General features: G+C 47.9%; 2 protein-coding genes across 2 annotated transcripts in view; one reads left to right on the forward strand and one right to left on the reverse strand.

Moving 5' to 3' along the window:
- LOC144098334 (NAD(P) transhydrogenase, mitochondrial-like) overlaps nt 1-17,420 on the reverse strand; it is a 57,482-nt gene extending 40,062 nt beyond the window's left edge. Inside the window, exons 1-5 of the mRNA XM_077630897.1 lie at nt 17,128-17,420; nt 13,769-14,061; nt 5,632-5,968; nt 4,048-4,235; nt 204-359 (exon numbers count right to left, since the gene is read on the reverse strand). Coding sequence (XP_077487023.1) covers nt 204-359; nt 4,048-4,235; nt 5,632-5,968; nt 13,769-14,056 — 969 coding nt within the window. The 5' untranslated portion in view covers nt 14,057-14,061; nt 17,128-17,420. The remainder of the gene's footprint in view (nt 1-203; nt 360-4,047; nt 4,236-5,631; nt 5,969-13,768; nt 14,062-17,127) is intronic.
- A 176-nt stretch (nt 17,421-17,596) lies between these two features.
- Nucleotides 17,597-27,584, forward strand: part of LOC144098337 (isocitrate dehydrogenase [NADP], mitochondrial-like) — a 33,437-nt gene continuing 23,449 nt past the window's right edge. The window contains exon 1 of the mRNA XM_077630900.1: nt 17,597-17,770. Within this exon, the coding sequence (XP_077487026.1) occupies nt 17,677-17,770 (94 nt within the window). The 5' untranslated portion in view covers nt 17,597-17,676. The remainder of the gene's footprint in view (nt 17,771-27,584) is intronic.

The following is a 27,584-nucleotide window of genomic DNA, read 5'->3' on the forward strand; positions in this document are numbered from 1 at the left end:
CGGCAAGTGAGACCATGAGAGGCTGTTCTATTTTTGCTTAGGTCCGAGTCAGCTGCTCGTTCCTTCGCTCCTAAGGCAAAAGCCTACATAATAAATGAAAACTAAATTAATAAAATTGGGCTTCATCAAATCTAAGGCAGTTTTTTAAAATGCTTGCTACTGCTTCCTACAACATTTTTCCAAAAACAAAATCCTTTGCCTACCTTAGTGATGAGCACGGGTGCCTTCTTCCCTGGGATAAGTGCTGTCGTGATTACGATGTCGACATCTTTACACTGCTCCGCAAACAATGCCATCTCGGCTTCGATGAATTCCTTGGACATCTCCTTGGCATAGCCTCCAACACCTTCACCAGATTCCTGCATGAAAAATGAAGAAATAAAAGTATTTGTCTGAACCCTCGACCACTTCTCTGCAAAGAAGTGGCAAGATCTGATTTACCACTCAAAATATTTAAAACCTAGGATCAAAACCACCCAAAAAATGTTCCCACTGCTCAGGCACTTTGAGCAAGCATTAGCAATCCTTCTCTATATATAACCCACACAGAAGAAAGGTAAGGCAGTGCCAGAGGGTCCAGTGCAACTATAAAATGTGCCAAGCCAGGATGGCCAAAATTTGCAAAGCACCAGTTGTGTGTACTTTTCATTTGCACAGGAGGTAGAAGCTTGCTCAGTAACACAATTACCATTCCATGCTGTCCACAAGATTACGAAGCATGAGCCACAGCGTGGCGCCTGCACTCAGTGCAGAGGCCATGGCATTCAGCAGAATACCAGCAGGACACCATCTACTGATGTCTAAGATTACTTGCAATGACTTACACTTGCCCCTGCCATTCCTGCATGGGATTAGGTAGCTCCAACACAAAAGGGAGAAGTCTGTTTGCACACAAGAAGGAAATCTGTTACCTGTGCACTGAAGTTGAAAATGCCTCTTGGACAGTGTCACATATAATAGGAAGTTTGAAATAGAAGTATAGACTAAAGAAGTTTGGAGAAGACGACGAGGATGACAATAAGCATGACTTGTATTAACCCAAGAATAAAGTAGATGAAGAAGAAGTATTCGGTGAGGTGGCAAGAGATGACTGGTGGAGAAGAGAAGAGGAAGACGACGACGACAAGGATGATGTGTACAAACGCTAAGGTAATAAAAGTGTGAGGGATAACATAACACAGGGGGGAAGAACAGAGCAGCGGAGGTTCCAGCGGGTCAAAAACACCTCGGATGGAAGAGAGCAACGCCGGCTACTGCTCCGGTGATCTGGAGTTTTACGGCGCCGCACCGTGGACATCCTGCCGTTCCTGAGCCTGTTCCGGGAAGTCAATGGATGACACAACCACCTGCTATGGCCAGGGGTGCCTCCAGAGCTGTTGCCACCCATCTGGGTAGTGCCCACAATGCCAACATCACCAGAATCACCTCCACAGGCACTTGGACCAGAAGCTTGTACGACGCTGCCAATGACGCCACCAGTGACGCCAGCCTGAGCACTTTGAACGCCACCTAGATGCCGGCTACTGAACCCATGCAACGCTTCATCAGCACCGAACCGTGATCACGAACGCCGAACGCTAGTAGATTGGGTGTTCCCGGGTAGTGTGTATTGGTAGCCTTTGTGTTTTGTGTTATGTTTGTTAGTTTTGTGCTAGTGTTTGTGTCACATAGGGTGTATTAAATGTGCGTCTGTGTGGTTACACCTGCTGCCTAGTCCATTCTCTCAGCCCAAGTGTTCAGGGATCCGTGACAGACAGTCACCATCATTATCACATCTTCATCAGCCTGACTATGCCCACTGCAGTACAAAGGCCTCTTCCATATCTCTGCGGTAACCCTGTCCTGTGCCATTACTTCGATTAAAAAAAAAAGGAGCACTTTTCACCCAGTGTTGCAGAGCAGCCATTGGTTGAATAATGATAATGCATTCCCATTCATATTGGAGCTGTCTGTACAGCTGAACCCTTTAAAAAAAAAAAATCCATGGTGTGGAATATTACTACTGTGCAAGCAGCGAGAAAAAAACTGCACAAGCTTAGACTTGCTGGCAGGCTAAAAATTCGTCAATACTCTCAGCTTCCTCTTTTTCGACAGTAGCACATTGATCCTTTGAAGGCTCTTGCATTTTGGAAACAGCTGAGATGCAGCAACTGCTTCTAGTTAGCACAATTTACCAGTAAACCCTTTCATGGAGGCAGCCTGGCCAAATCCTAACACTGAAATACGGTGAAACTACACCTTAAGCAAAGAGCGGCATTTTACAGTCTTTGGTACCCGCCGCAATGTCATCATTCCGTGGCAAATATGTCGCCACGGCCAGACACTCTTTGCCATAACTGAGCCTTTATTAAAGATGTCTTTACTATAAACAAAAAAAAAATGTACAGTCATATATGGAAGTCGAAATAAGACTGCAGTTTCACTTTACTATATCAACGTTTTACTATACCAGACTTTACTATAGCGGAGTTCTACTAATCGCATAGAGATCACTCCCTGAAAATGGAGCTGTTATGACTAGAAAAGACATAGGAAATACATACAGATTTTAAATCCAATTTTCTAGGCGATAAACATGCCTTCTGCTGCCAGCCAAACGTTAACATATCCAGGAAGAGTCAAGGAATCAATTATTCTGAGAACAATAATTTGATGGTGCTGCCCTCAGTGTCAATTTAATCCTCCAATGACCATATTACCTATGAAGGAGTCAATGACACAAACCATTACCTCCACGTTATACTAGCTAACGTACCTACATTCGAAGCCATATCAAAAATTTGTTGGCAGCACTAAAAGTAGGGGAACTGTGTTGTGTTGTGTTGGGTTTTATGGCGCATAGGCAACTAAGGCCATCATGTGCCAAGCTGGAGGTATAGGAGAAATCTCTGGATGATTTTATGGAAATGTGAAAATCGTCGCTGGTGCAGAGTGCTTAAATAGTTAAAATTACCTCATGATGATGAAGGAAAAAGATGCTAGAAATGGGTACTACTAAAAACGTTTAAAGGGGGTCGGGTCACCTCAGCAGCCATCCTTACCAGGGTAAGGATCTCGAGGCTTCCAACCAATCAAATACAGACCTCACCCTTTTTCTCAGGAATGAGGAATGGCCGAGGTGTGTCAGGCGAAGTACTGGGTCATGATTTAAATATTTTTAAGAAAACCAGCTTCTGTTAAAAATCTAAAAACACAGGACATGTCCACAATAAAAGTAGGGGAACTGATTTGTCTCCTATTAGCAAAAAATTAGCACTTGCTCCATTCTGTGCAGCTAGCCGAAGTTTTGTGAAAGACAAGCTCAAAAGTCTAAAACTAACTCGCAGGGTCCAGGAAAAGTATGTGGACAGTTTTTCACCCAACAAATGTCTTTCTTCCACAACACTTGTACGTAAAACATTCGCTGCCGCTTTTCCCTTGCACAGCCAGTGAGAACTTGTTGACCACAGACATTGTATGCAAGCTACAAGTAATAAAAGCATAAATGGCATGCAAATGGTAAGTCGTGAATAGGTGACACTGGGTTTTTAAAATTCCTAATGTTGCTGCCATCATTTCCTTTTCATAGCTCACTGCACTGCCCACAGTTTATCTCAAACCTCAATAAATTGTTTAGATTGCAGTATCAACGGACCATCCTATCTTCAGCACCTTGCATGCATCCACCCAAGAATTCAATCATGAGAGGACTTTTCAAGAATGTGCGGTGTTGTCACTGCAGCCCACATGTCACGAACTCAGAACTCTAAACTGGCAGCAAACATAGCACTGGTGAGCCAGCACAAGTTTTCAGCACAGCTTCACCACCTGCAGCATTGACACCACAAATGTCTGTTGCTAATGCATCTGTTAGAAATTTTCACTGTAACAATAACATCTGACAAGCAGAACTTCGCATCACTGAAATAAAACCTCAGACACATTAACTGCTTGATTCCAGCATGTTTTTACCATTGTCAGTAATGGCACACCTCTCTTATACAAACTTTGTGAGAAAACTCCTATCTGTGCTAATGAATGCCGAACAGCACATTATCTGCACCTTGCCTTCATATCAATGGTGAGGAACTCGGCACCGAAGGACTCCACTTGCTCCCGGACAGCTTCACGGGTGTCAAAGGCCCGCACAATGGCCCCCATGTTCTTGCAGCAGCCAACAGCAGCCAAGCCCGCCACACCGCCACCGATGACGAGAACTTTGGCAGGAGGCACTTTACCTGCTGCAGTGATTTGCCCTGCAACGCAACAGTACAATACTTTGCACCTTCAAATGCACAATATCAAGCGATTTTCTTCGATAAAGTAATAGCAAACATATTCACGCATCTTTATGTGGCCACCCTATGAAATGATTCATTCTGATGGCATTACATGTTAATGCTACACTTACACTTGTTCTCAGTTTAAAAATCTGCCAGTAGTGCCACCTATGTGATGCATCCAGCCATGAATAGCAGCTCGCAGCAGATGACTGGAATAAGCAGCAAAGCCAGCCATTATCCAGACCATGCATAACTATCATGTATGTTAAAACACAACTAAAACAACTGCAGTTGTCAATGCGACAAGAACTATAGTTCATGTTTTTTCATAAACCAATTTGCAGCTCTGTTATGCCCAAAGAAAGCACTTTTCTTGCTTCTACGAAATTTATTGCAGAAGCATCATCTACTACTGAGTGCGAGGGGGGCTTAAGAAATTAGTGAACTGATAACAAGTGAAACTTCAAACACAGCATACATTGGGATGCAGGAAGTCAGTTTTCCTAAATAGTCTAATAACTTCACAGGCACACATAAACATAGCTGTAGGATGCATACTAAAGATAAGCAAATGAACCATTAAAAAAACTTGAGCCCACAAAGGACTTGCAGACAAAAGTATAGTCTGCCACAAAGGAAGACCATCAATACTTACACACAGTTGGCTGGAAAGAAATAAAAAACAAAGAAATTCATGTTTCTGGCAATATAAGAATCTAAAATATAAAATGAAAAACCTAAACTATAGGCACAGTACATGCTATTACATATCCGACATAACTGCCTGTATAAAAACGAACATAAATTGCATTCCATAACTGATCTGCCACTAAACTTATACCTATACAATGTACCATGATAACCCAATCATGGCTGCTTTTGCAGCATCATCCTCAACGGCACAAATTCAACCACTCTGGTATGAAACGTGAATTCGTTCATTCATATATAGCTTCCCTTGTTAAAAAGGAAGAAACATTGTATGCCCAACAGATAGATATACAACTGCAACTAACTCTATAATTTGACTTCAATTGAGAAATAAAATGCTCACAAGCTGGCTGATCCTTCAAACAATACATTATGGAAATGGACTCAATGCAGCAAAGCTAGTGAACAAACTTTACCACCCATATCACCTCCTCGCGATTCCAGCTTAAATGTGTGACTGCTTCTAAAAACAAGCAAATGGAGCATACTCTTTATAACAGTCATCAGAAAACAAAGTACTAAACAAACTGCTTAATTAAATTCAGTGTGCATGTTTTCTGCACCTGTGTTTCAAGAAAAGAGGGAATGCAGCAAAAAAATTACAGCTTGGCTGAATGCAAAGCGGCTGCACAATGTGAAGACACAAGCCCATACTAACCGGTGAAGAAACGGCCAAAATGGTTGGCTGCCTCGATCACTGCTTTGTAGCCAGCAATATTGGCCATAGACGAAAGGGCGTCGAACACCTGGGCTCTGCTTATGCGGGGAATGGCATCCATTGCAAAGACGGTCATCTGCTTCTTGGCGAGCTCGTCCACCAGTTGTTTGTTTTGAGCAGGGTACAGAAAGCTGATGAGTGTGCTACCATTTCGCAAGTGACCCTTGTCGAGCTCTATCGGAGGACGAACTTTGAGCACAATGTCCGACTGAAACGTGGTCTTGCAATCTGTGATGCGGGCTCCACTAGCTTCATATGTTTCATTCTTGAACTTCGCCTGCATTGCCACAGTTGCAGACAGAAAAAAAAAAAATGTCAGAGGGGGGCTTTATAGACAAAAAGAGAAATAAAAAGAGCTATTCACCACGAAATCATTTCATAGCACCCTGAACTCACTCCTGTGCACATTATTCATGATTAGAAGTTTAAGGCATACTTCCTTTATCTAAAAAAAAAAAAGAAAAGTGCATTCATCTGAGAATTTTAACAGGTATCCCTTAAATTGACCATTAATGTGCACAGTTTGCTAAATAAACCATATAAATACCATCAAGCTCAAGTACCTTCAAACCAGCCTTGTTTAGTACCAAACACACATCTTTCTACATGATGATGATGGATTTTTATGGCGCAAGGACATCTATGGCCAAAGGGCGCCATGACACAAGGCATTTTCAGCTTCTCAGGGTGGGGTCAAAGACCCATTTCCCAAGCAGTTAACCCTAAATAAGCCGAGCACCAGACCAGGGGAAAGCTTGTACCCACTGTATCACCGGTGGGTACCCTGCGGCACTGGGGATCAAAGCCCGCATCTCCCACATGAGAGGCAGATGCTCAACCACTTGGCCCTCGCTGCGGTCGTCGTCCTACACAACGACAGCATAGTTGCTTTTCTGCCAAACCAGCTGATAACAATTATATTGTAACACTTCCCGACTACCGCACTCCGCACAGCATCACAACGGACCTCACACCTGTCCACCAGCGACCCAGCCGCCGTATCCGCGGAGAGTCGCCTGAATTTGGGCCCCTTCCCCCGCCTAAAATAACGACACAGCCTCGGCCACCAAATCTAACTGACATGGCCACTGACACCGGGTCCCCGGCGCTGACCCAGCCTAGCCCGGTGAGTCCAACTGCCATGGCCACTGACCCCCGGCTCCTGGCACCGATCCTCTGCCACCCACTGCGAACACCGCCATCTTTTCACGGTGACGTTTTCGAAGACGCTGGGGATTGGCTGGAGACCTTCGAGCGGGTCGCCCGTTACAACGGCTGGAGCGACGAGCGAAAGCTCCACAACGTATATTTTGCTCTGGAAGAATCTGCCCGGACGTGGTTTGAAAACCACGAGACTACCCTTCCCACCTGGGAGACGTTTTGCCAGAATCTCCTGGCTACATTCCCCAACGCCGACCGCCGGGAGAAGGCTGAAGCTGCTCTGCACTCCAGAATCCAGCGCACGAATGAAAGTGTGCGCATGTACATCGAGGACATGGCCCGTCTATTCAAGCGTGCCGATCCCAACATGATGAGGAGAAGAAGCTTCGCCATCTGATGCGAGGGGTTAAGCAGGAGCTCTTCGCAGGCCTCGTACGCAGCCCACCCCGCACTGTAGCGGAATTTCTCACCGAGGCGACCACCATGGAGACGACGCTCCAACAACGGGCCTACCAGTACAATCCGAACATCAACAGCATTGTGCTCGAAACCTTTTCGTCGTGCCTCGGTGGCAGTACAGACACATTGCGCGAATAGATTCGGTCAGTTGTCCGAGAGGAACTCCAACGGTTCCGTCTGCCCCAGGTTGCGCCTGGGCCCCTGGCAGCGCTGACAGAAGTCGTCAGGGACGAAGTGCGGCAGGTTGCGCAGGCACCTCCTGTTCCTGAAGCGCCGCCCCAGTTCGATGCCCGACCCACATATGCATCCGTTGTACGTCGCTCGGCTGGCTACGGTCCCGCTACTCCGACACCTGCCATGAGCAGCATTGGCACATGTCACACAACCGCACCTGGCTCCGCTGTTTCCTCGACGTCTGCTGTCAATAGCACCACCCCATATTATGCAACTTCCCCTGCTACAGCTCAGCCACGTCCTCAGAAGTCAGATTTGTGGCGTACACCGGACCGCAGGCCTCTGTGCTACCACTGTGGAGAGCCCGGTCATCTCTACCGAGCCTGTTCGTACCACCAAGTGGGTCTTCACGGTTTCCATCCTGACGCACCTTGTCCTCAGAACAGTGAACGACCGCCTGAGATTGCAGAGCATCTCTGGGCGCGCCAGAACCGTGTTTACTCTGGAAGGCGCGAATCTTGTTTGCCTTTGCCTCTCCGCTTTCGTGCGTCCAGCCACGGCCGCCAGAGTAGTTCAGCTGGCCGTCGCTCGCCAAGTCCTCGTCGGGAAAACTAACACCAGCGACCTCTGCAGGCAAGGCCGCTGACGTCGAGATGTGTCAAGATACTGCATCGTGGAACCATCGAGCCAACGATACCTGGACAGAGAGGCAGCGACAGTACCCGATACGCTGCATCCGATTTGCGGATGACAATTGATGGCACTGAGGTTACCGCGCTGCTCGATACCGGTGCTTATTATTCCGTTATGAGCCGTGCCTTTGCTGGAGACCTTAAAAAGGTTCTGACACCGTGGACGGAGAGACCCCCATGCGCACCGCTGGTGGCCACTTAATTTCCCGTTGGCAAGTGCACGGCTAGGGTTGGAATTTGTGGTTACACGTACGTTGGTGAATTTGTCGTGCTCTCCAAGTGTTCCAGAGACTTGATTCTGAGGATCGACTTTCTGCAGGCGAATGGTGCTGTGATTGACTTACGGACGCACATGTCACGTTCTCGACCAAACAGGCCGTGGCCCGCTTTGACTCCCGAGATATTTTCAGCAACGCTCTGCGCATTGTCCAGAATGACATCACGGTGCCGCCGCGGTGCAGTGTCCTGGTGCTCGTGAGGACCAACCTATTCCACGACTACGAGGGCCTGGCAGATGGCCATACTCCACTGCTGCTTGAGCGGGGCCTTGTTGTTGCCCGAGGTCTCGTCCAACTACGTGACAGCCGTACCAACTTCCTCCTGACCAACTTTTCCACCGAATATCAGCACCTCGTCAGAGGCACGGCTATTGCCTTGCTTCACGACGTTGCTGAGGTCCCAGGTTTGTGCACCGTGGAAGGACCTACTCCAGAGAATGCTGGCCCACACCACGCTCTTCAGTCAGTCAAAATAAATCCGGCCTTGCCATGTGTTCAGAAGAATCTTCTGTGGGACCTCTTGGTGGACTTTGCGGACTGTTTCGCTACATGTTCGAAGGTCAGCCGCACTCCACTCGCCAAGCACCGTATCGTCACTGATGCGACTACGTGACCCGTCTGCCAGCGCCCCTACAGTGTTTCGCCGACGGAGCGAGAAGCCATTCAAAATCAGGTTGCCGAAATGCTTGCGGACGATGTCATTCAGCCGTCCACCAGCCCATGGGCATCGCCTGTGGTTCTTGTCATAAAAAAAGGACAACACTCTGTGTTTCTGTGTTGACTATCGAAAACTTAATAACGTGACCAAAAAGGACGTTTACCCACTACCCAGGATAGACGACGCGCTCGACCGATTGCGGGACGCCCGATATTTCTCGTCCTTAGATCTTAAAAGTGGGTACTGGCAGATCGAAGTGGACGAAAGAGACCAGGAGCAGACAGCTTTCGTGACGCCCGACGGCCTCTATGAGTTTAAGGCGCTCCCATTTGGTCTGTGCTCAGCACCGGCCACGTTCCAACGCATGATGGACACTGTTCTCTCTGGCTTGAAGTGGCAGTCCTGCCTGGTGTACCTGAACGATGTCGTTATATTTTCGACCACGTTTGATCAACACTTGGAGCGGTTGCGCATTGTGCTACAAGCACTCAAATCCGCACAACTCACCATCAAAGCCGAGAAATGCAATTTTGGCTTTGAAGAACTTCGCTTTCTTGGTCACGTTGTCAGCGCACAAGGTGTTAGCCCGGACCCTGACAAGACCGCTGCCGTCTCAAGTTTTCCATGCCCAAGTGACAAGGAGGCCGTTCGCCGGTTTTTGGGCCTGTGCTCGTATTATCGGCGCTTTGTTCAAGATTTCTCGCGAATCGTCGAACCTTAAACTCACCGACTCGAGACAACACCCTCTTCGACATGCTCTTCGTGGGGAGAGAGAGAGAGAGAGAGAGGGTTTATTGATAGGAAAGGCAGAGAGGTTGACCTGAAAAATAAATATCTGGCCTGCTACTCTGCTCTGGGGGATGGGAAGAGGAGATAAAAGAAGGTCACAATGGGGGACGATGATGATGGGAGGAGAAGCGACCAAGAGGCTGCATTTGTCGAGCTTCGCAACCATCTACAACGTACTCCGATACTCGCCCATTTCGATGAACACGCTGCCACGGACATCCACACTGATGCCAGCAATGTCGGCCTTGGTGCGGTACTAATCCAGTGGCAAGACGGTGCAGAACGGGTCATCAGTTATGCCAGCCGAACACTTACGCGTGCCGAGACCAATTATTCTACGACAGAGAAAGAGTGCCTTGCAGAGATATGGGCCATCAGCAAGTTCTGGCAGTACCTCTACAGGCGACTCTTCCATGTGGTAAGCGACCACCACTCCTTATGCTGGCTGGCAAGCCTCAAAGACCTCCCAGGACGCTTGGCTAGATGGAGCTTACGCTTGCAAGAATACGACTTAACGGTCATCTACAAGTCGGGCCGTAAGCATCAGGATGCGGATTGTTTGTCGCGTGCGCCTATCACAATTGGTCCCGAGGAACCCGCCGATCATTTTCCTTTCCTGGGTGCTATTAGTACCACCCAAATGGCACAGCTTCAGCGGGCGGACTCGGAGTTCGCGCCGCTCATCGATTACCTCGAAGGCGTCGACGCTCGCATCCCGCATGTTTTTCGTCACGGGCTCCACACCTTCACTTTACAGTCTGGTGTTCTCTACAAGCGCAACTTTTCCAGCAACAGAGAAGCGTTCCTGCTTGTCGTACCATCACAGCTGCGGCCAGAGATTTTGAGTGCCTGTCATGATGCACCCTCCGCCGGCCATCTCGGAGTAAGTAGTACACTCGCGCGCATTAAGCAGAAGTATTATTGGCCCAGGTTACTCTCACCAGTGCAAGCCTACGTAAAAACATGCCGCGACTGCCAACATCGTAAGACTCCTCCGTTGAAACCAGCCGGATTTCTTCACCCCGTCGAACCACCAAAGACCCCTTTTCGCCAAGTGGGCATGGACCTCCTTGGCCCTTTTCCGAAGTCTTCATCTGGAAAGCGTTGGATCGTCGTTGCCACCGACTACCGGACACGGTACGCTGAGACCACGTTTCTTGTCAAAGGCACTGCTGCTGAAGTGGCGCAGTTCTTCGTACACAACATTGTCCTGCGTCATGGAGCCCCCGCCGTTATTGTTACTGACCGGGGAACTGTTTTCACTACCCGCTTAACCCAGTCCGTGATGACTCAGACACACACCAGCCATCGACGTGCTACGGCCTATCACCCACAGACAAACGGATTGGTAGAGCGACTCAACCGCACTCAAGCCGACATGCTTTCTATGTATATTGACGTCGAGCATCGAACTTGGGATACCATTCTTCCATACGTAACGTTTGCCTAGAACACCGCCCTGCAGGAGACAACCTAGCTGACCCCCTTTCAGCTTGTCTTTGGTCGGCAAGTGACCACTCCGTTGGATGCTATGTTGCCCGTTGACCCCTACTGCGACTCTGACCTCGACGCAAACACCTTCGTTCAGCATGCCGAGGAAGCGTGGCAATCGGCACGCCTGCGAATTAACCGCCAACAGGAGACTGATGCCGCTAGGTACAACCTCAGACGCCGCTTCGTCAGTTATGTGCCTGGTGACTTGGTGTGGGTGTGGACACCTGTTCGTCGCCGCGGCCTTTCTGAAAAGTTGCTGTGCAGATACTTCAGCCCTTACGAAGTAGTGCGCCGCATCAGTGATGTGACGTATGCAGTTACTCCCATCCAAGCGGCTTGCTCATCGCGCTGGTCGCACCGTACTGAAGTCGTGCACATTGTTCGCATGAAGCCTTACCACGACAGCCTCCCTGACTGAACAGCGGTTCACTGCAGCTGTATTTTGCTGATATTTCCCTCGTGGCCGCATCGTGGCGATGCTGCAGAAGAGGGGGCAGTGATACATGCCACTGTGGAAGAAGAAGAAAAAGCGCCTGCATCCGTGGAGAAAGAAGATGTGGCTCTCCCGCTCGCGCGCTCGGACCTCTTAGGGACTGCCACAGTTTTACGTTTCGTCTCCGGAGGTTCTCCTTCGAATTGCTCGTAACAATATGCTAAAGAGACAGTTTCACAACCAATTTTCTTATCTGTGCGCTTTTTCTAAAGCCCAAGGCTTTTCCCCATAGGTTGCATGCAAAGCAATGGCCACACTATTGGTGGTGGGTTTGCTAAAGTGGGAGGAGAGTAGGGCGCACTGGCCAATCACTATGCATTAATATATGCTGTTGTCTCGCTGTGAAGTCATTTCCTCAGCATTTGTATTGTGATAAGTGCAACATCCACAAATGCAGTTTGATCACATTTCACTTTAATCCGTCACTTTCAGTTACCATCTTATTTTTATGACATCAAAAGGCATTAAATAATGATCGCAATCACTATGAATTGTGAGACGTTCGCAGTAATTCACGTTTAAGTCAGTAAGGAAATGCGTATATTACTGGATACCATTGTTAAGACTATTTGTGTAGTACAGTTCTGCATATTTTTGTGGCACTTTCAAGGCCCTTTTCACTGGTCTCTAATTAAATGTGACGGATGGGCGAAGGATTCGGGGGTCAACGAATAAATCACGTCGCTCCAAGTGAACGGCAGTTGGTTTTTGGAGCTGTGTGATGCTTGTTGAGAGTTTCGAATTGATATGTTGGCCGTCTATTAAAGATGCTTGATCAAGTGCTCAATTTGCCAAAGAGCAAGCGCTTGAAATGTCTTGTTCCATCCATTTATGACTATATATGCTGCGCAATGTGTTATTGGCACAAGGAACCTTGTGTGCCAAAATGGCTGATCTTGTAGTAGTTTTTCAAGCGTTGCAGTAGTTTTTCATTCCAAGTGAAAAGGTTAACGAATTCAACTGATAAAGCAAAATAATAAGAAGTGGTCCCTGCACAATATTGCGGTAGGCAGCACAACAGTTCACATCTGGTCAAGGCACGATATAATGAGCACATGAAAGGTGCTTGGAATGCAGAAGCGAAGTTAGATAAATAAAAAGGAATTAAGGAATAGTGAAATTAACTGAAATTAACTGCCAGAGTGGTTAATAAATCATTGAAGCAAATTAGCCCAGAGGACCAGCGCTCCACATTGTTGCTGGTAACTTTACACTCATCAGAGGGGGGCACCAGGCGCACCCACACAGCTGCAACAAGATAAACATGACAACTTTTCACAAGGACACATCTTTTTTGCTGCACACCACAGTAGAAGAAATTGGTGGGAATCAGAAAAAAGGAAGAAAAAAAATTGCAGCCCTCAACATGGCTATTCTCGTAGTAATGAATGAACGGTGACAACCGCCCTCTCGACCATACTTCTGAACGCAACCGCTAGGCGGCTATCAGTGGAGACTCTATGGGCGGTGCACGGGACACACCGAAACAAAAAACTTGGGCATGAAAAACTGACAATGAATACAGCTCAGTTGGCTCAGCCACTGCCACCACATCAGTAAAAAATTTGTGTAGTAAGTTGCTTGGAGACACCTGGCCCTCCAAAAAAAAAAAAAAGCTCAGTGATATTGAAATCATCTTTGGCCTTATATCATAGCTACCATATTTCAATTCTATCGTGGCTGAACAGTCCAACACACTCACCACAGTTCAGCAACACCACTGAAAACCTTACATAGCCTTATAGGAATGGAGGGCCTTTGAGTTTTACAATAAAGTCCACCCGTGTTTCACTAAACTTCTCTTAAATCAGATAGAGTAAATGCTAACATCCACTGCTTAGCTGGCTTAGATCCAGCAGATTTTCAAATAAGCACTCACCGCAACACCAGCCTGCTCTTCCACATTGACTGTGAAACCCTTTTTGACCAGTGCGGCAGCAGCGACGGGACTAAGCGCAACCCGATTTTCATTCTGGAAGATTTCTTTGGGGACGCCGACAGAAAGTTTGGAGTATGGAATTCCTTTCGGTGCCTCGCCTGTGCTTGAGCCATCTGTCCGACGAACGCTACTTCTGCTAAATGCTCGCCGGAGCCGAGGCCATTTTGCAGATTTGGCAAGACAGGTGTGCTCCAATGAGAGCTTGGAATATTGAAGTGCTAGAAGCATCTTGGCTGCAATAAAGTGAGAGCAGTGAAAAATGTTATTGCCTAAAGATAATATAAAATGCACAAGTTGAAAGCATCGCCTAAGATTCATATGCAGCAAAAAACACAACGCCAGAAAAAAATAAGCAGAATCTAGACCTACATGCAAGTGCTTGCAAAAACATATTTTTCAATTGTTGCAACATACATACAGCAATGTCTGCATGCAAGCACCTGAAAGGATGAGCACAAGTTCATGGCTTTAATTCCATGTGTGGTGGCTGCATTTTCCATGGAGGCCAAATGCAAAAACCCCCTATGTACTGAGACTTCAGTGCGTTCTGCAGAACACCAGGTGGTTGAAACTATTTTGAAGCTCTCCATTATCACATGCCTCATAGTCCACTGTGTTGCTTTGACAACAGAAATCTATTAACTGCATCACAATACGTAAAAGTAACTTCCTAACTTTCATCAGCCTGACTTACACCCACTGCAGGGCAAAGGCCTCTCCTATGTCTCTCCAATTAACCGTGTCCTTTGCCAGCTGCATCCACCCTATGCCTGCAAACTTCCTAATCTCATCCACCCACCTAACCTTCTGCCGCCCCTGCAATGCTTGCCTTCTCTTGGAATCCATTTTGTTAGCCTTAAGGACCAGCGGTTATCTTTCCTTCGCAGTACATGCCTGCCCAAGCCCATTTCTTCCTCTTGATTTCGACTAGGATGTCATTAACATGCGTTTGTTCCCTCGCCCACTCTGCCCACTTCCAGTCTCTTAACGTTACACCTATCATTTTCCTTTCCATGGCTCGCTGTGTTGTCCTTTAACTTAAGCTGAACCCTTTTCGTTAGCCTCCACGTTTCGAGTACTGGTAAGATACAGCTTACAGCTGTTGTACACTTTTTTCTTGAGGAATATTGGTGACCTGCTATTCATGACCTGAGAGAACCTGCCATATGCGCTCCACCCCATTCTTATCCTTCTAGTTATTTCCCTCTCGTGATCCGGATCAGCTGTCACTATTTACCCTAAGTAGACAAATTCCTTTACCACTTCCAGCACCTCATTGCCAATTGTGAACTGCTGTTCCCTTGCTAGACTGTTGAACATACTACCAACGCTAGTATAGATTCTGGCACAGTACCTGCTAAAATATAAAATGAAATATGAAGTACATATATAACACACTGCCTTTTCCTCACACACCAAGGTTATCTGACAAATATCCATAGTATGATGTCTTCACTAGGCAATTTCACATTGACAGCCCATTAAACTGCATGAAACAACTGCAAAGAAGTTAATTATGCTTTTCCCTTCTGCAACTATAGGAAGTTGTCTGCTTAGTGAAAACGTACATACTCAACAATGCCAGCATGTACATGCTGGCATTACTTTAACCACGTGGTTAAAATTAAGGCAGCAATGGTTTTCTGCACTGGAAGCTATCTTTATGATATTCAAAAAATTTTGTACTGCGAATTCAACCATGAATGTGAAAGCCATTTTATTGCTTATGCACCTACAAAAAAAAAAACAAAGTGCACAGTGAATAAATGTAACAGAAAAACGGCATGCCAAACGGGGCAAATACATTCAAACGTTGCGGCACATCCTTATTATGCCAACATCTTGGCACACTGATCCCATGCGTGAGCAATGAGACGTGACGCGATTGCGATAATGTCCAGAATGCTGGAATAGTGCCAGACCCGAAGAAACAAAAAAAGAAGCAAACAAGAAACGAAAACAGGCCGCAAACGGCACGCCGTTGTACGAAACCATCGACAGTCCGCTTTCTTTTTTCGCTCTTCTTCCTTTCTTCTTTCACTCCCTCCTTTATTCCTTCCCTTAAGGCGCAGTTCAGGTGTCCAACGATATATGAGACAGATACTGCGCCATTTCCTTTCCCCAAAAACCAATTATTAATTATTATTGCTTTAAGTTTCGTGGGTGACGCCTGCAGCAGCAATTCCTCATTGACAGGAAGGTAGTTGGTGACCTTCCTTTCCCCAAGACGGGTTGACCGCTTGCATGCGCGGCGGTGCCCGCTAACCTCGAGGACGCGCGACGTGTTGGCAAGCTTTCGCTACGCGCTGGCACGCTCTTTCAGAAAGCTGGCCAGGAAGTTTCAAGGCCGCGAGTTCATTGCGCTCTCGATCCAGCGGCGTCAACACTGCCCACGTGACAAATGCAGATTACAACTCGGAAGCTTCCGTAGACGACATCCAAGATCTGATAACCAAAGACGTTCGGAAGCCAGCGGCAAATTCAAAACTTCAAGTCACAAGTCAAGAAAAAAAAAGCGTGCACAAAACGAAAGCACTGCACCCATTTTCTAAGAGATATATGGAAACAAATATTGCAGTTATTAAAAATCTGACGAGTTGCAAGGCAGCTGGCGCTTCAGAGATGAACAGCACATGAGCGACTTGGTTTGGTTAATGGGGTTTAACGCCCCAAGGCGACTTGTCGGGCTATGAGGGACACCGTAGTGGAGGGTTCCGGATAATTTCGATCATCTGGGGTCTTTAACGTGCGCTGACATCGCACAGTACACGAGCCTCTAGCAATTCGCCTCTATCGAAATGCGGTCGCCGCGGCCGGGATCGAACCCGCGTCTTTATGGACAGCAGCCGAGCACAATAACCACTGAGCCACAGTGGCGGCTTTACGTGACCGACTTCAGTTTATGGAAACAAACAGATATACGACGAAAAGAAAAAGTCAACCTAGTTAGTTAATTGTACTCTTCCTGTTGTATTCTCAGAGCAGTGGTTGGGCCAACCTGCAGCGCGCTGCTGCTTACGCTAAATATAGACTGCACAAGCTGCGAAATGCGGCCGCGTGTCACATGCACATGGAAGCACAACACAAGGCAAGCAGTTAAATCTAAACGTCGAAATACACCGGTTCTTCATCAACTAAACTGATCCCCGTGTACAGTACCTTTAATATCCGCACTTAGATTTAAAGGAGTAACCCGCTCGTGTCACCGCGCACAATGAATTGGCCTACGCAAGCTTCCCGGGGCAGCTGCAGCATGCTGTCGTGCGAAATTTGACAAGAGTGCATAACGCTGCGCTTACCATGACACTGCAACTTGAGCTGTTTTTCTGGAGCCCTACCCGTGAGCAGGTAAAAGCGCTCGTCGGCACCGCACTGTATTTGACGCGCCGACGGTACCGACTTGCCTTGGAGCAGAAATCACTCTAATCGGACCGGCCCAGTTCATTCGCCACAGCCGGCGAAGCCTCGATGTCTCAAAAAAGTGTAGGTGGTCAACCTAGATAAGTTTTTTTTGTCTCCCCGCTAGAGAACGCCAGCGGCGGATAACCGGCTTTTTGCAGTTGCTGCGCTCGCAGTTGCAAACGTTGTAAACGTATCATTGTACCTACAACGTGTTTTGCGCCCTCTACCAACGAGAAATCGAGCCAACAGAAAAGTGAAACAAGGTTGATGGACTATGTATTGAATAGACCATGGCGGCGCGGCTATCGCCCGGCGAAAATCGCGTCCCATTGGTTGCGCTGACGGAGGAGCGCCTTTTTTTTCTGGGCGGACTTTGTCTGCATTTGTGTCGGCCGGAGAAAACGTGGACGGAGTGGAGGTTCTATCGCCGCTGGTACGCAGAGACAATGGCTCGTGCGGTGTTCAAATTTTCGCGCCTACTGACGAGGGAAAGCGGCCTGTCATCTCCCGCCGCTGTTCACGTTCTTCAGAACAGGTCTTGTAAGTAGCCACCCATCGTAAGTTGCCTTTTGACGCTCGTGCGTCGCGCCTTGCCAAGCTCTGCCCGATTTCCGCTCGGTCGGGGTGCATCGCTCGCCGTTGTCCACATCCGCGCAGGATGCTCCGAATCGAGGACCTGCGGCGTGATCCGTTTTCTCCGAGTAGTGGAGCCACGTGGAGGATACTGCATGCTGTTCAGCAAATTTGACACTTTGGTGGCACAGCTTCGTATCTTATCTCCAACATTGCTTCCGCAAATATTCACTCCCTTTTTCATCTTCGTCATGAAGTAAATGAAAAATGGCGAAACTAGCGAACATGTATGCTGACATGCATGCGCGCACATCATCAAGATCGCTTGTGAATTGTAAAGCGCGCCTTTTTTTTTTCTCTCGCGTTTTCTTTCTTTTTCTTCCCCTCACTGTCCCGTGTGCACATGGCGGGGTCACTAGGTTATGTTCTCGGGCTTCTTTCCCGTCTTTTGTACTGTTCGGTCATTGACCTCGCACATGCGAGAAGTGATGTAACTTTATTTTTTTGTAAAGCATGCTGCTGGTCGAGTTATTTGTGCCTGCTTAGAACAACTTAGCGCAATAAAAAAAAACGAAGAATACAGACAACGAATGTTCACAGGCGACCTCTATTGTACTGCTGTACGCTCTAGCTCCTAATAAATATCAAAATGTAGTTTTTAACAAAGTATACCGAGCAGCCAGTTGTTCAGACATTCTGTTTGAATGGAGAACGTAGCGTTGAGGTAGCATACAGAAAAGGCGAGGACAGGACAGGCTGATTGTTGAGACGTATTCGATTTCATTGAGTTGCAAGCGTAGCACCCGTCCTATCCTCGTCTTTTCTGTGTGCTGTCACAATGCTACGTTCTTGGTACAAACAGTATTCAGCTTTAAGCATGCGTATTGTCCGACTTTCTGTACACATATTTTGACCCGGCAGTTTATCGGGGGCCCGCGAGCGGATGACTTGCATTTGTTTCACCGATAAGAAATAAGGTCTGGCTTGTCTCAGCTCTTCTTATCGAGTGCTTATCTGCGCACGCAGCGAGACGTGTTTGGTTTTACAGCCTTTCTTGAGCACGTGCACGTTGAGTGTTGCCATACTTTGGGTTGGGTGTCATTGCACTGCTATCTCAAATCAGCTGTTTCTAGGGCGGCATCATATCATTCAAAGTTCCGAAAAGCGATAAGCATGTGGCTGTATTGTGATGAGAAGAGTATGTACTAAGTGACGTTCGGCTGCCTGATGTCCGCCATTCTGTTGGTAATAGGTTTGATAGATCTACATTGACGGTGCTTTGATAACAGCGAACTGATGAAGGGTGGTAATTTGGGCCTGTTGGTTCATCACAGAAAAGGAAAATATGCAGCGCAAAAAACGCATGGACGTCAGCGCTGTGTTTGTATTTCTTCTGTCGTTCATGCGTTTTTTTTGCGCTCCATATTTTCCTTTTCTGTGATAACAGCGAAATTCGATTCGACGGTATGCTCGTGCAGATTATGGTGGCGATCGAAAATGTTTCCTCTGCTTTCACTACGCCATTTCTCATGCAGTTTTAAGACGTGAAATGCTGTTAGTATTGACGTCACCAATGAAAATTCAGACCTTTCACATGCCAAACAATAAATGATAAGCCGAAAGTTTGTTTCCGCCATTATTTCGGAGTTTTGACGATTACGATAACGCCTGGAAGCCAGTCAAAAAATTTTTCCGATTGTAAACGATGCGCAAGAGCACATCTTGTCAATGTTGTCAAATGTAGTTTTAAAATTATCTTGTAGAAAACATATACCGCTGTTCTTTGTTGACAGGCCGAAAAAGCAGATATAGAAAGTTAACTCGCATGTCAGCACACAAGCCAAGAATATGTCGTGACGGATAAAATGACTCAATTCGCAACGAAATTTTACTATATGTATCTGACTGGAAGTTAGAAATCATTTTCTACTTTACAGGTGCTTGTTTAGAACAATTTTTCATGCAGTTTTACGCTCTTTTTTTTGCTTGTGCACCGCGAGAGTACCAGTAAAACGTAAGACAGTAAGCACTTAATGCATCAAATTTGTCCGTTCAAACTTGCTAATCTGATCCGCCCACCTGACTTCTTGCCGCTCCCAGCTACGCCTGTCTTCCCTTGGAATCCAGTGATATAACTAGTTCATATTTTTGCTTCACACCTAAATTCCAAATTTCCGCCGCGGTGGCTCAGTGATTAGGGCGCTCGACTACTGATCCGGAGTTCCCGGGTTCGAACCCGACCGCGGCGGCTGCGTTTTTATGGAGGAAAAACGCTAAGGCGCCCGTGTGCTGTGCGATGTCAGTGCACGTTAAAGATCCCCAGGTGGTCGAAATTATTCCGGAGCCCTCCACTACGGCACCTCCTTCTTCCTTTCTTCTTTCACTCCCTCCCTTATCCCTTCCCTTACGGCGCGGTTCAGGTGTCCAACGATATATGAGACAGATAGTGCGCCATTTCCTTTCCCCAAAAACCAATTATTATTCATCAAAGTGGGCGCGGTTTTCACTGCAGGGCTCACATGTGAGTGCTTGGCGCTGAGCTCAGGGGAGGTAACGCTGATTGTCAGGCTCCTTTCCTTCACACTGTAAGGGGCATGCAGTAATAATAATAATTGGTTTTTTGGGAAAGTAAATGGCGCAGTATCTGTCTCATATATCGTTGGACATTTGAACCGCGCCGTAAGGGAAGGGATAAAGGAGGGAGTGAAGGAAGAGTTGCCGTAGTGGACGGCTCCGAAATAATTTCGACCATCTGGGGATCTTTAAGGTGCACTGACATCGCACAGCACACGGGCGCCTTAGCGTTTTGCCTTCATAAAAACGCAGCCATGTTTGAAAAATAGAAAATTGGTTTCTGAGACGCAGAAATTGTCTCACATCTCGGTGGACACCCGAACGGAAGGAAGGTGGGAGTGAATGAAGGAAGACGTACCGTAGTGGATGGCTCCGGAATAATTTCGACCACCTGCTGATCTGTATATTGTTATTATTAGTTCTTTTCTTTTTTGTCGTAGGTTGGGCCGCGTTATAATTAATACTCTACACGGCCTAATCTGGATATAAGAGCGCATGGTGTAGTATAGTTTCGCTTTAGCGAAACCACGGTTGGCGTCAACCTCGACAGAATTAACCCTATTTTTACATTATTCTCACTCCACCATTCCACATAGTCCAAACCTAATGTAGTGCAGTCGCGACGCTCGGCTGACCCTGGCGCTGATGTACAGCGCAGAGAAAATGAATGTAGTACTAGAGCACCTCCGCTAGTGCGCGGCTCACGTTCACGAGCGCCCAGACTTTCAAGAATTGGGCGGTGAGGCATCACCTAAATTCCATCTTTCTTCAGCTTAATGTGTGTGCAATATTTTTTTATTTTTTTTTTGCCACGCATGGAATCGAAGCTGGCGGTGGAACAAAAGTCTGGTTAGATACAGAGGGAATAAACTTTATTTGAGTGTTTGGAAGAGACAGGATCCCTTCTGGCGCAGGGAGCGTACTGTTGCTTGGTGGCCTTGGATCTCAGCGACCTGGTCAGCTCTGTCTGTGAGCAGCTTTTGCTGCTACAGGTCCGAACTGCGCAGCGCGGTCTCCCACTGGCACGAACGACGCGGATAGTCCACGTCGTTAGCGTTTCTTTTTCGCTTCGTTTTTGTCTCTTTATGGTTTGAGCCGCAGAGTCAGATAGCGAATTTGCGAGATGTTCAAATAGAATTAAGTGGAAGAAAATCTGCGAAACCACAAGCCGCCTAGGTTTTTTTTTTCGTTTTTTTCCTGACACGAATGGCCGTAGAGTAGGCTTAAAGCTCTTTCACTTTAGTGCACACCTCTACCCATCGTATATAGTTCGTACAGGGCGCCTCAACAGGTTTGGACATTTCAAATAAACGCCTAGTTTGCAGGTCGGGCCTATGTGGTCATCTTTGCAAAGTATTAAGTAGTGCGTATACCGCGACAAGCGGTGGTAATTTAGTTTATTTGTCTTAATTTCCCTCTTTGGAACCAAATTCTTCAGCGTTCCTTTTAACTTTTCTTCCACGCCTTTGTTGTGTCGCCGATGGCGGAGCGGGCGCTCCAGCTACGTTGGATACGCGGTTGCATATCATTCGTCAGTCGACCTAAAAGACAAAGTATTCACATTGAGCCTTCGCTTATAAATCCCGGGAAATTGTTCAACGTCGATTTCGGGCAAACAGAGAAGCTTCCGTTTAAGTTGATATATATAGTATACGGCGAGATTTGTGCAGATAAGCATTAGATTCTTGGTGTGTATATTATTATTATTACTTTGTTATAATTTTTATGACTTATTCTTGCCGTTGAAAGCGGAACAATAACGGCGATACCAACAAATTCATTAAAAAGTGAATGGCTTAGCACGTTTCTCTCCCCCCTTTAAATTCACCACTGGGTGTCGACCTTGCAGCAGGTCAAGAAAAAGGGCATCACTTGCATATTACACGTACCCTCTGTTCATTCAAAGTGACATTTCAAACAGCGTCACCATCTTGTTTGCGTCGTGTCAGCGGACGTCAGCTCGTACTTTAGTACCGTAGCGTTGTGTGAGCGCGGGCCCAGGACTGTGGGCTCGCTGACGGCTGTGCGTAAGTGTTCGAGTCGACAAGGCCAATGTCAATCATACGCTTCACAGGCTGCAGTTGCCGTGGGTGTTGTCCAAGAGCGGAGAGGTTATGGGCGTTGTATCCTCGTCTTCTATATCTATATAGCTCTTTTCATGACCTCTGGCCAGAGAACGAAAATAAAAAGGAGCGTGTTTTTTACTGCTTCAGCCATAATTACATAATGCAAAGTCAGGCATCTCGTATAAGTGCCTCTTTTTTTTTTTCAGTGATCACAAAAAGATATACATTTAGCAGAGACTGCATCTTTTATCAGAACAGGGGCAGAACAGGGTCAAGGTCTATGCACGCCCAACTCTGAGTCACTTTAATGTCCCAGTTTTGTTTGCAGTGTAAGTAGACTGGATACACTAGGAGAATGAGCGGGGGGGGGGGGGGGGGGGGGGTCAAGCGATCTCGCGTGGTAGCCAAACTGGTTATCGGGCCGTGGCTGATGCCCGGCAGTGTGCATAGAGAGCGCGATAAGGTGGAATTGCGGTGGAGTCGGTGATTTTGCGCCCTTTGAAGTGTTTAATATCAAGCGAGGAGATAAAAAGAGAAAACAAAGGGAAGAAGAAGAAAGTTAGGTCTTTTTGCTGTATCAGGAGTGGTTGTGTGCTACGTGACTGTCCTTGTCGGTCGGCCGTCGCTTTGGGCAATTGTCCCACTATCAGAGTGCTTTGCAAGCATCTTTCCGGTTTTTTTTGCCGCGATCTGGAGTACGCATTGCTCCCACGTGTATTGTGAAATGGACGGCGCTTTTTTTTATTTTGCGGCTTCGTTGGTTTATCGCCGATGGAGAAAGGCCCTGCAATGCGATGATCGCATTATGTATCCTCAGAACCTTCCGCGGGTTACAGACTGGCTGATGATCGAGCCTTTTCGAAATGCGCGTTGCAGTGAAGCACAGCAGGCACTCTGCATTGGCGATTTCAGCCTATGCTATTTTTCCCCCTTTTCTTGAAGACCTTGGGCGTGCTCGTACTGAAACCTGTTTTGTCGCTGATCTTCTGTACAGTTAAAAAATAAAGCGGATTTGCATATTCTATGTGGCCAGCTTTTCATAAACCCTCAATCTTCTTCACTCGGACTGCCTCAAAAGAATACCTCTTAGACAACATAATTTCGTGCTGCGCGTCATCCGTGGCCAGCAGAACCATCTATGCGACTGTCCCTGCCTACAAGATTAAAAGCCGCTGGGGAAAATACGGCGGCAGATTCTTTCTTGACGGTGACGACGTCTGTAGTTGGGGCGCCCGCTTGACGGCAAGGCCAGTCTGCACGACATTGAGATCGTGTATCCATACCTCGAGTGCATATGCATTCCACGCGCTTATCAACTGTTTTCCAAAAACGAGATTCCTTCACAAGCCCCGTAGGAGCTTTTTTGCGCGTACGAGAACTTCGCTTCGAAACGTGACTTTCTCCTCCGGACGCTGTCAAGGTTCGCGAATTTCGCGCGCTCTGCTTGGCTCTCGCCATAGAGGGGGAAGGCGACGGTTGGAACCGGATCATGGGGGCAGCAGCCCTGGCGGACACGTGAACGGGGTATTGACTTCTTCCCTCTGCATTCCTTCAAGAAGAGGGAGGGGGCGGGGGGATTTTGAATTCGTTACATGTCATGTGACCGGGACTATTCTTGTAGTCAAAAGTGAGAGGGGGGAAGGGTTGGGCAAGAATGCGCCGGGAGTTGTTCATCACCCTCCCAAGTTGCCCGCGCGCGCAGAGCACGTGACGTGTTGCTTGGAGGCGAAGCCACTCCCCAGCCGGATGTTTTTGTTTTGCTTGGATTGTTCTCCTATCCATTTCTCGTTGTCATTCCGTGTTCATTTGCGCTGGTGTCCCATTTTGCCTCTTTGCCGTTGTTTTGTTTGTTTGTTTCTTTCTTTCTTTGCAGCCATGGGCGTGGGTTTTTCATTTTTACCCTCCTTGTCTGCCGGAGCGCAGTGAACATCGCAGCTAAACCGTATGGTGGGCATTTTGGGGACACTGCGGGTGTCCGGTCCGCATGTGCGATCATACTTCATCCGGTTGACCTCTCGGGGATCTGCATTTATTGCCGACAGCAAGTCCAGTTTGGTGTACGTCTTATGTGCGGGATCATCCTCTCGACGCGACGGGGCGAATGGAACTCGTGCCAGCTTGTTAAAAAAGACCGCGCGCTAATTGGCGCTTTATCCACGGTCTGGAAGGTATGTGTCGCTGCACAGAATTACAAGTAGTTCGTCAAACTGATCTGCCCACTGTGGCCGGAACAGGAGGCGTGATGGATTTCCGGATGTTATGGGCGGCGGGCGCCTTTCGCGTCGTAGTGGCGAGGCGACCTGTGGAACAAATCTGTCAAGAAGTGTATAGAGATTGCCGTTTTTCATTCAAAAGGATATAAAACAAAAAAAAAACTGCTTCTCCAGAAAGGCGTGACTGGCGAGTAAATTGTTCCCTTCTAAAGGTGCCAACAGTTGCTTTGCAGACAGATGGCCAGGGAAAAAAAAAAAAAGTTACGACTCGTCGCGTTTTTTACATCCTGAGAATAAACTTACGCCTACGCCCACTTCTCCTTCCTGTCTTGTATTTTCTTTTTCCAATTCTTGCCCTCAGGACTTTCATGCGCAGGTAATTTTCAGCGGAAAATGCAGTTGTCGTTTCCCGCGCACACGACTGATAGCCAAAATCGAGGCGTATAATGTGCTAATATTACTGCGGTCCTCCTTGGGAGCTAGGCGAGCTTACGGTTTGATCTTGACGTTGATCGTTTTTGTGCTGGAAACAGCTGACTTCCCCATCATTCCTGTCTCTCCTTGGCGCACTCTTTGCGGCGGCATGATTCCAGCACACAAAGCACCCACGAAAAAAAAATTAGAAAAATACTTACCATCCATTTTCTCTTTTACAGCGCACTTTATCCACTGACATTGAGAAATTTGTTATTGTTTATTGCAGAGCAGGAACTCTGACATATGAGCAGCATACTGGCAGTTTGCGCGGTCGCACTGCGCATTCGCTTCGGTGGAAAGGATATATTAGGTAGGCGGAAAATGAGAAGACCACAGGCAGAAAGAAAACAAAGAACTATACCTGTTTTCTGCACACGTGAATACGAAAGCGGCTGTCAACCACGTGCATCGGGCGTGCGTGGCTGCTTTTAGCAGTCTCTGGGCGCGACACCCTTTCTATGTAATACCGGTTCTTATCGTCGTTTGCTCCACTTTCGATGCTAGCATGACAGCTATCCCGGCCCGCTGCTATGCGTATACTACACACAGCCCTGCTCGTTCTGTTGTTTGCGCCGAGGGAGAGCCACTTCTGGGAACTGGGACGGAACGTTACAACAGCGCGATCGGCTGACAGCCCCGTGCTTTTGGTGGCTCGATTGTTCCGTCTCTGCAGCTGCAGGGCAAGCAAGTTGTGTCGCGCTTAGCAGACCGCTTAGCGTCGCAGCCGGGCCAGAATATGCAGCAGCATTTTGGCACGTGTCTGGAGAAATGCAGGGCCTAAACCATCGTGTAACCTAACTTTGTCACCTGTGGCGACTCTCCAAGGAGCAACCCTCTTTGAAGCTTTTTTTTTTTATTGTGGTGATCCGTCCTCGCCTGATCGACGCGCCCGGCATCCTCCGCCTTTCACTCACCCGTGCGCCAGCCGACTACTCCCTCGCGGTGTGAACGGATTGAAAACGTTTCACTGCTGCTACTTACTTTTTTAGAAGAACGTTTAATACATTGACCTTTATTTGCTTGACACACAGGCATTACAGGACGGGGGATTAGCGGAATACGTGAAACATGTTCGTCTCTGAAGGGGAAGGAAGCAAACGAACTCGCCTCTGCGATTGCGAACAATATTTGCTCGTTTCGAGGTCGGCACCCACAGACTGGCGTCCGTGATGTCAGAAAGGTTCCTAGTTGCATCGTTGGGAAGGTATAATTGCTCGCGTTGGTTATTAGGGGATTAGCACTCCAGCGCCACTGGATTGAGCCGCGTGAGTCGCTTCCTTAGCGATAGGTCGGCGTCGATGTTTGTTTCACGAGTAACGGATTTGGCAGCTCACGCCAGTAACCGGATTAGTGCTTGCTTTCGCATGGCGCAAGAGCCGCTCCCCCGCAGCCGGAAAAGCTCGTTTTCGCTCTCTTCTACATTGTTTCCAGTGGGGAAACTAAAAAGAAGGCTGGCTTTTCGCGCCCGACTACCGACGTGTAGCGCTCGCTGCCAGTCTCGTTCGGCGCGGCAAAAATAAACGCCAGAGCGGGCGTGCGGCTAAGTGGAGCACCGAGTAACGGCGAACGCCGTACTCTCTCCTTTTATCGCGACCGCGGAAAAAAAAATGAGCGCTTCTGCGTTTTTTTACGCCTGCTCTCGGCTCCGTCAGCGTCGGCGACGACGCCCCACTGCCGCCTTGCTCAAGTGTTTTTCTCTTTTTGCACTTTTTCGCTGACATGCCTCCCCCGTCTTTTATTTTCTTCTTCTTTCTCTGACATGTTCGCCCTTCTCATCGCCTGCCACTGTCGTGGACGGCGGAGAGGGAGCGCGGTTTCTGCTGCCAACGCTCCTCGCTGCCTGCGCGCGTGGACTGCCTTCCCAGGCCGGGCCGGCCACGTTGTATCAATTCCGCGGTGCACGTGTGCCGAGATCAAGGGGCCGGTTCGGCTCGTGCGCGACGGCCCTGCCTGCCCTGGCGGGCGACTTTCTCTCTTGCTGTGCCCATTTTTAGGGCCTGCCTTGTCTACTTCCTTCCCGTCCGTTGCCTTCCGTGCTCTTTCCTTTCATCTTCGCTATGCTCCTCTTGCTTTTCGGTCCGTGTGTACCGGTTCGATCCGGGTTTAGCCGGAGCGTGAATTCGGGAAGTCCCGCGCCGGGCGTTGCAGACGACCAGAGAGGAAGGAAGTGCTAAGACAAGCGGATGAAGTGAGAGCGCAGACACGCACCAATTACCGCAGATTGTTCCCGTGGCGCCACCTGTTGAGCGGCTCTGGTACCTGCTGTAGTCGCAAGCCGGAGCATATGTTTATTTCTGCAACTGTACGGAGCATATTAAGCATACCATTTGCGAAGGTCCACGTCTGTGTCATGTTTCGAAGAGCAACGAGAAAATTGGGCCGGTCTGCATGTTGTCGTGTCACCTGTGGACGTAATACTGGGCAACGATAAAGCACGCGGACGAGCGCTGA

The sequence above is a fragment of the Amblyomma americanum genome, chromosome 7 (genome assembly GCF_052857255.1).
Source record: "Amblyomma americanum isolate KBUSLIRL-KWMA chromosome 7, ASM5285725v1, whole genome shotgun sequence".
NCBI lineage: Eukaryota > Metazoa > Arthropoda > Arachnida > Ixodida > Ixodidae > Amblyomma > Amblyomma americanum.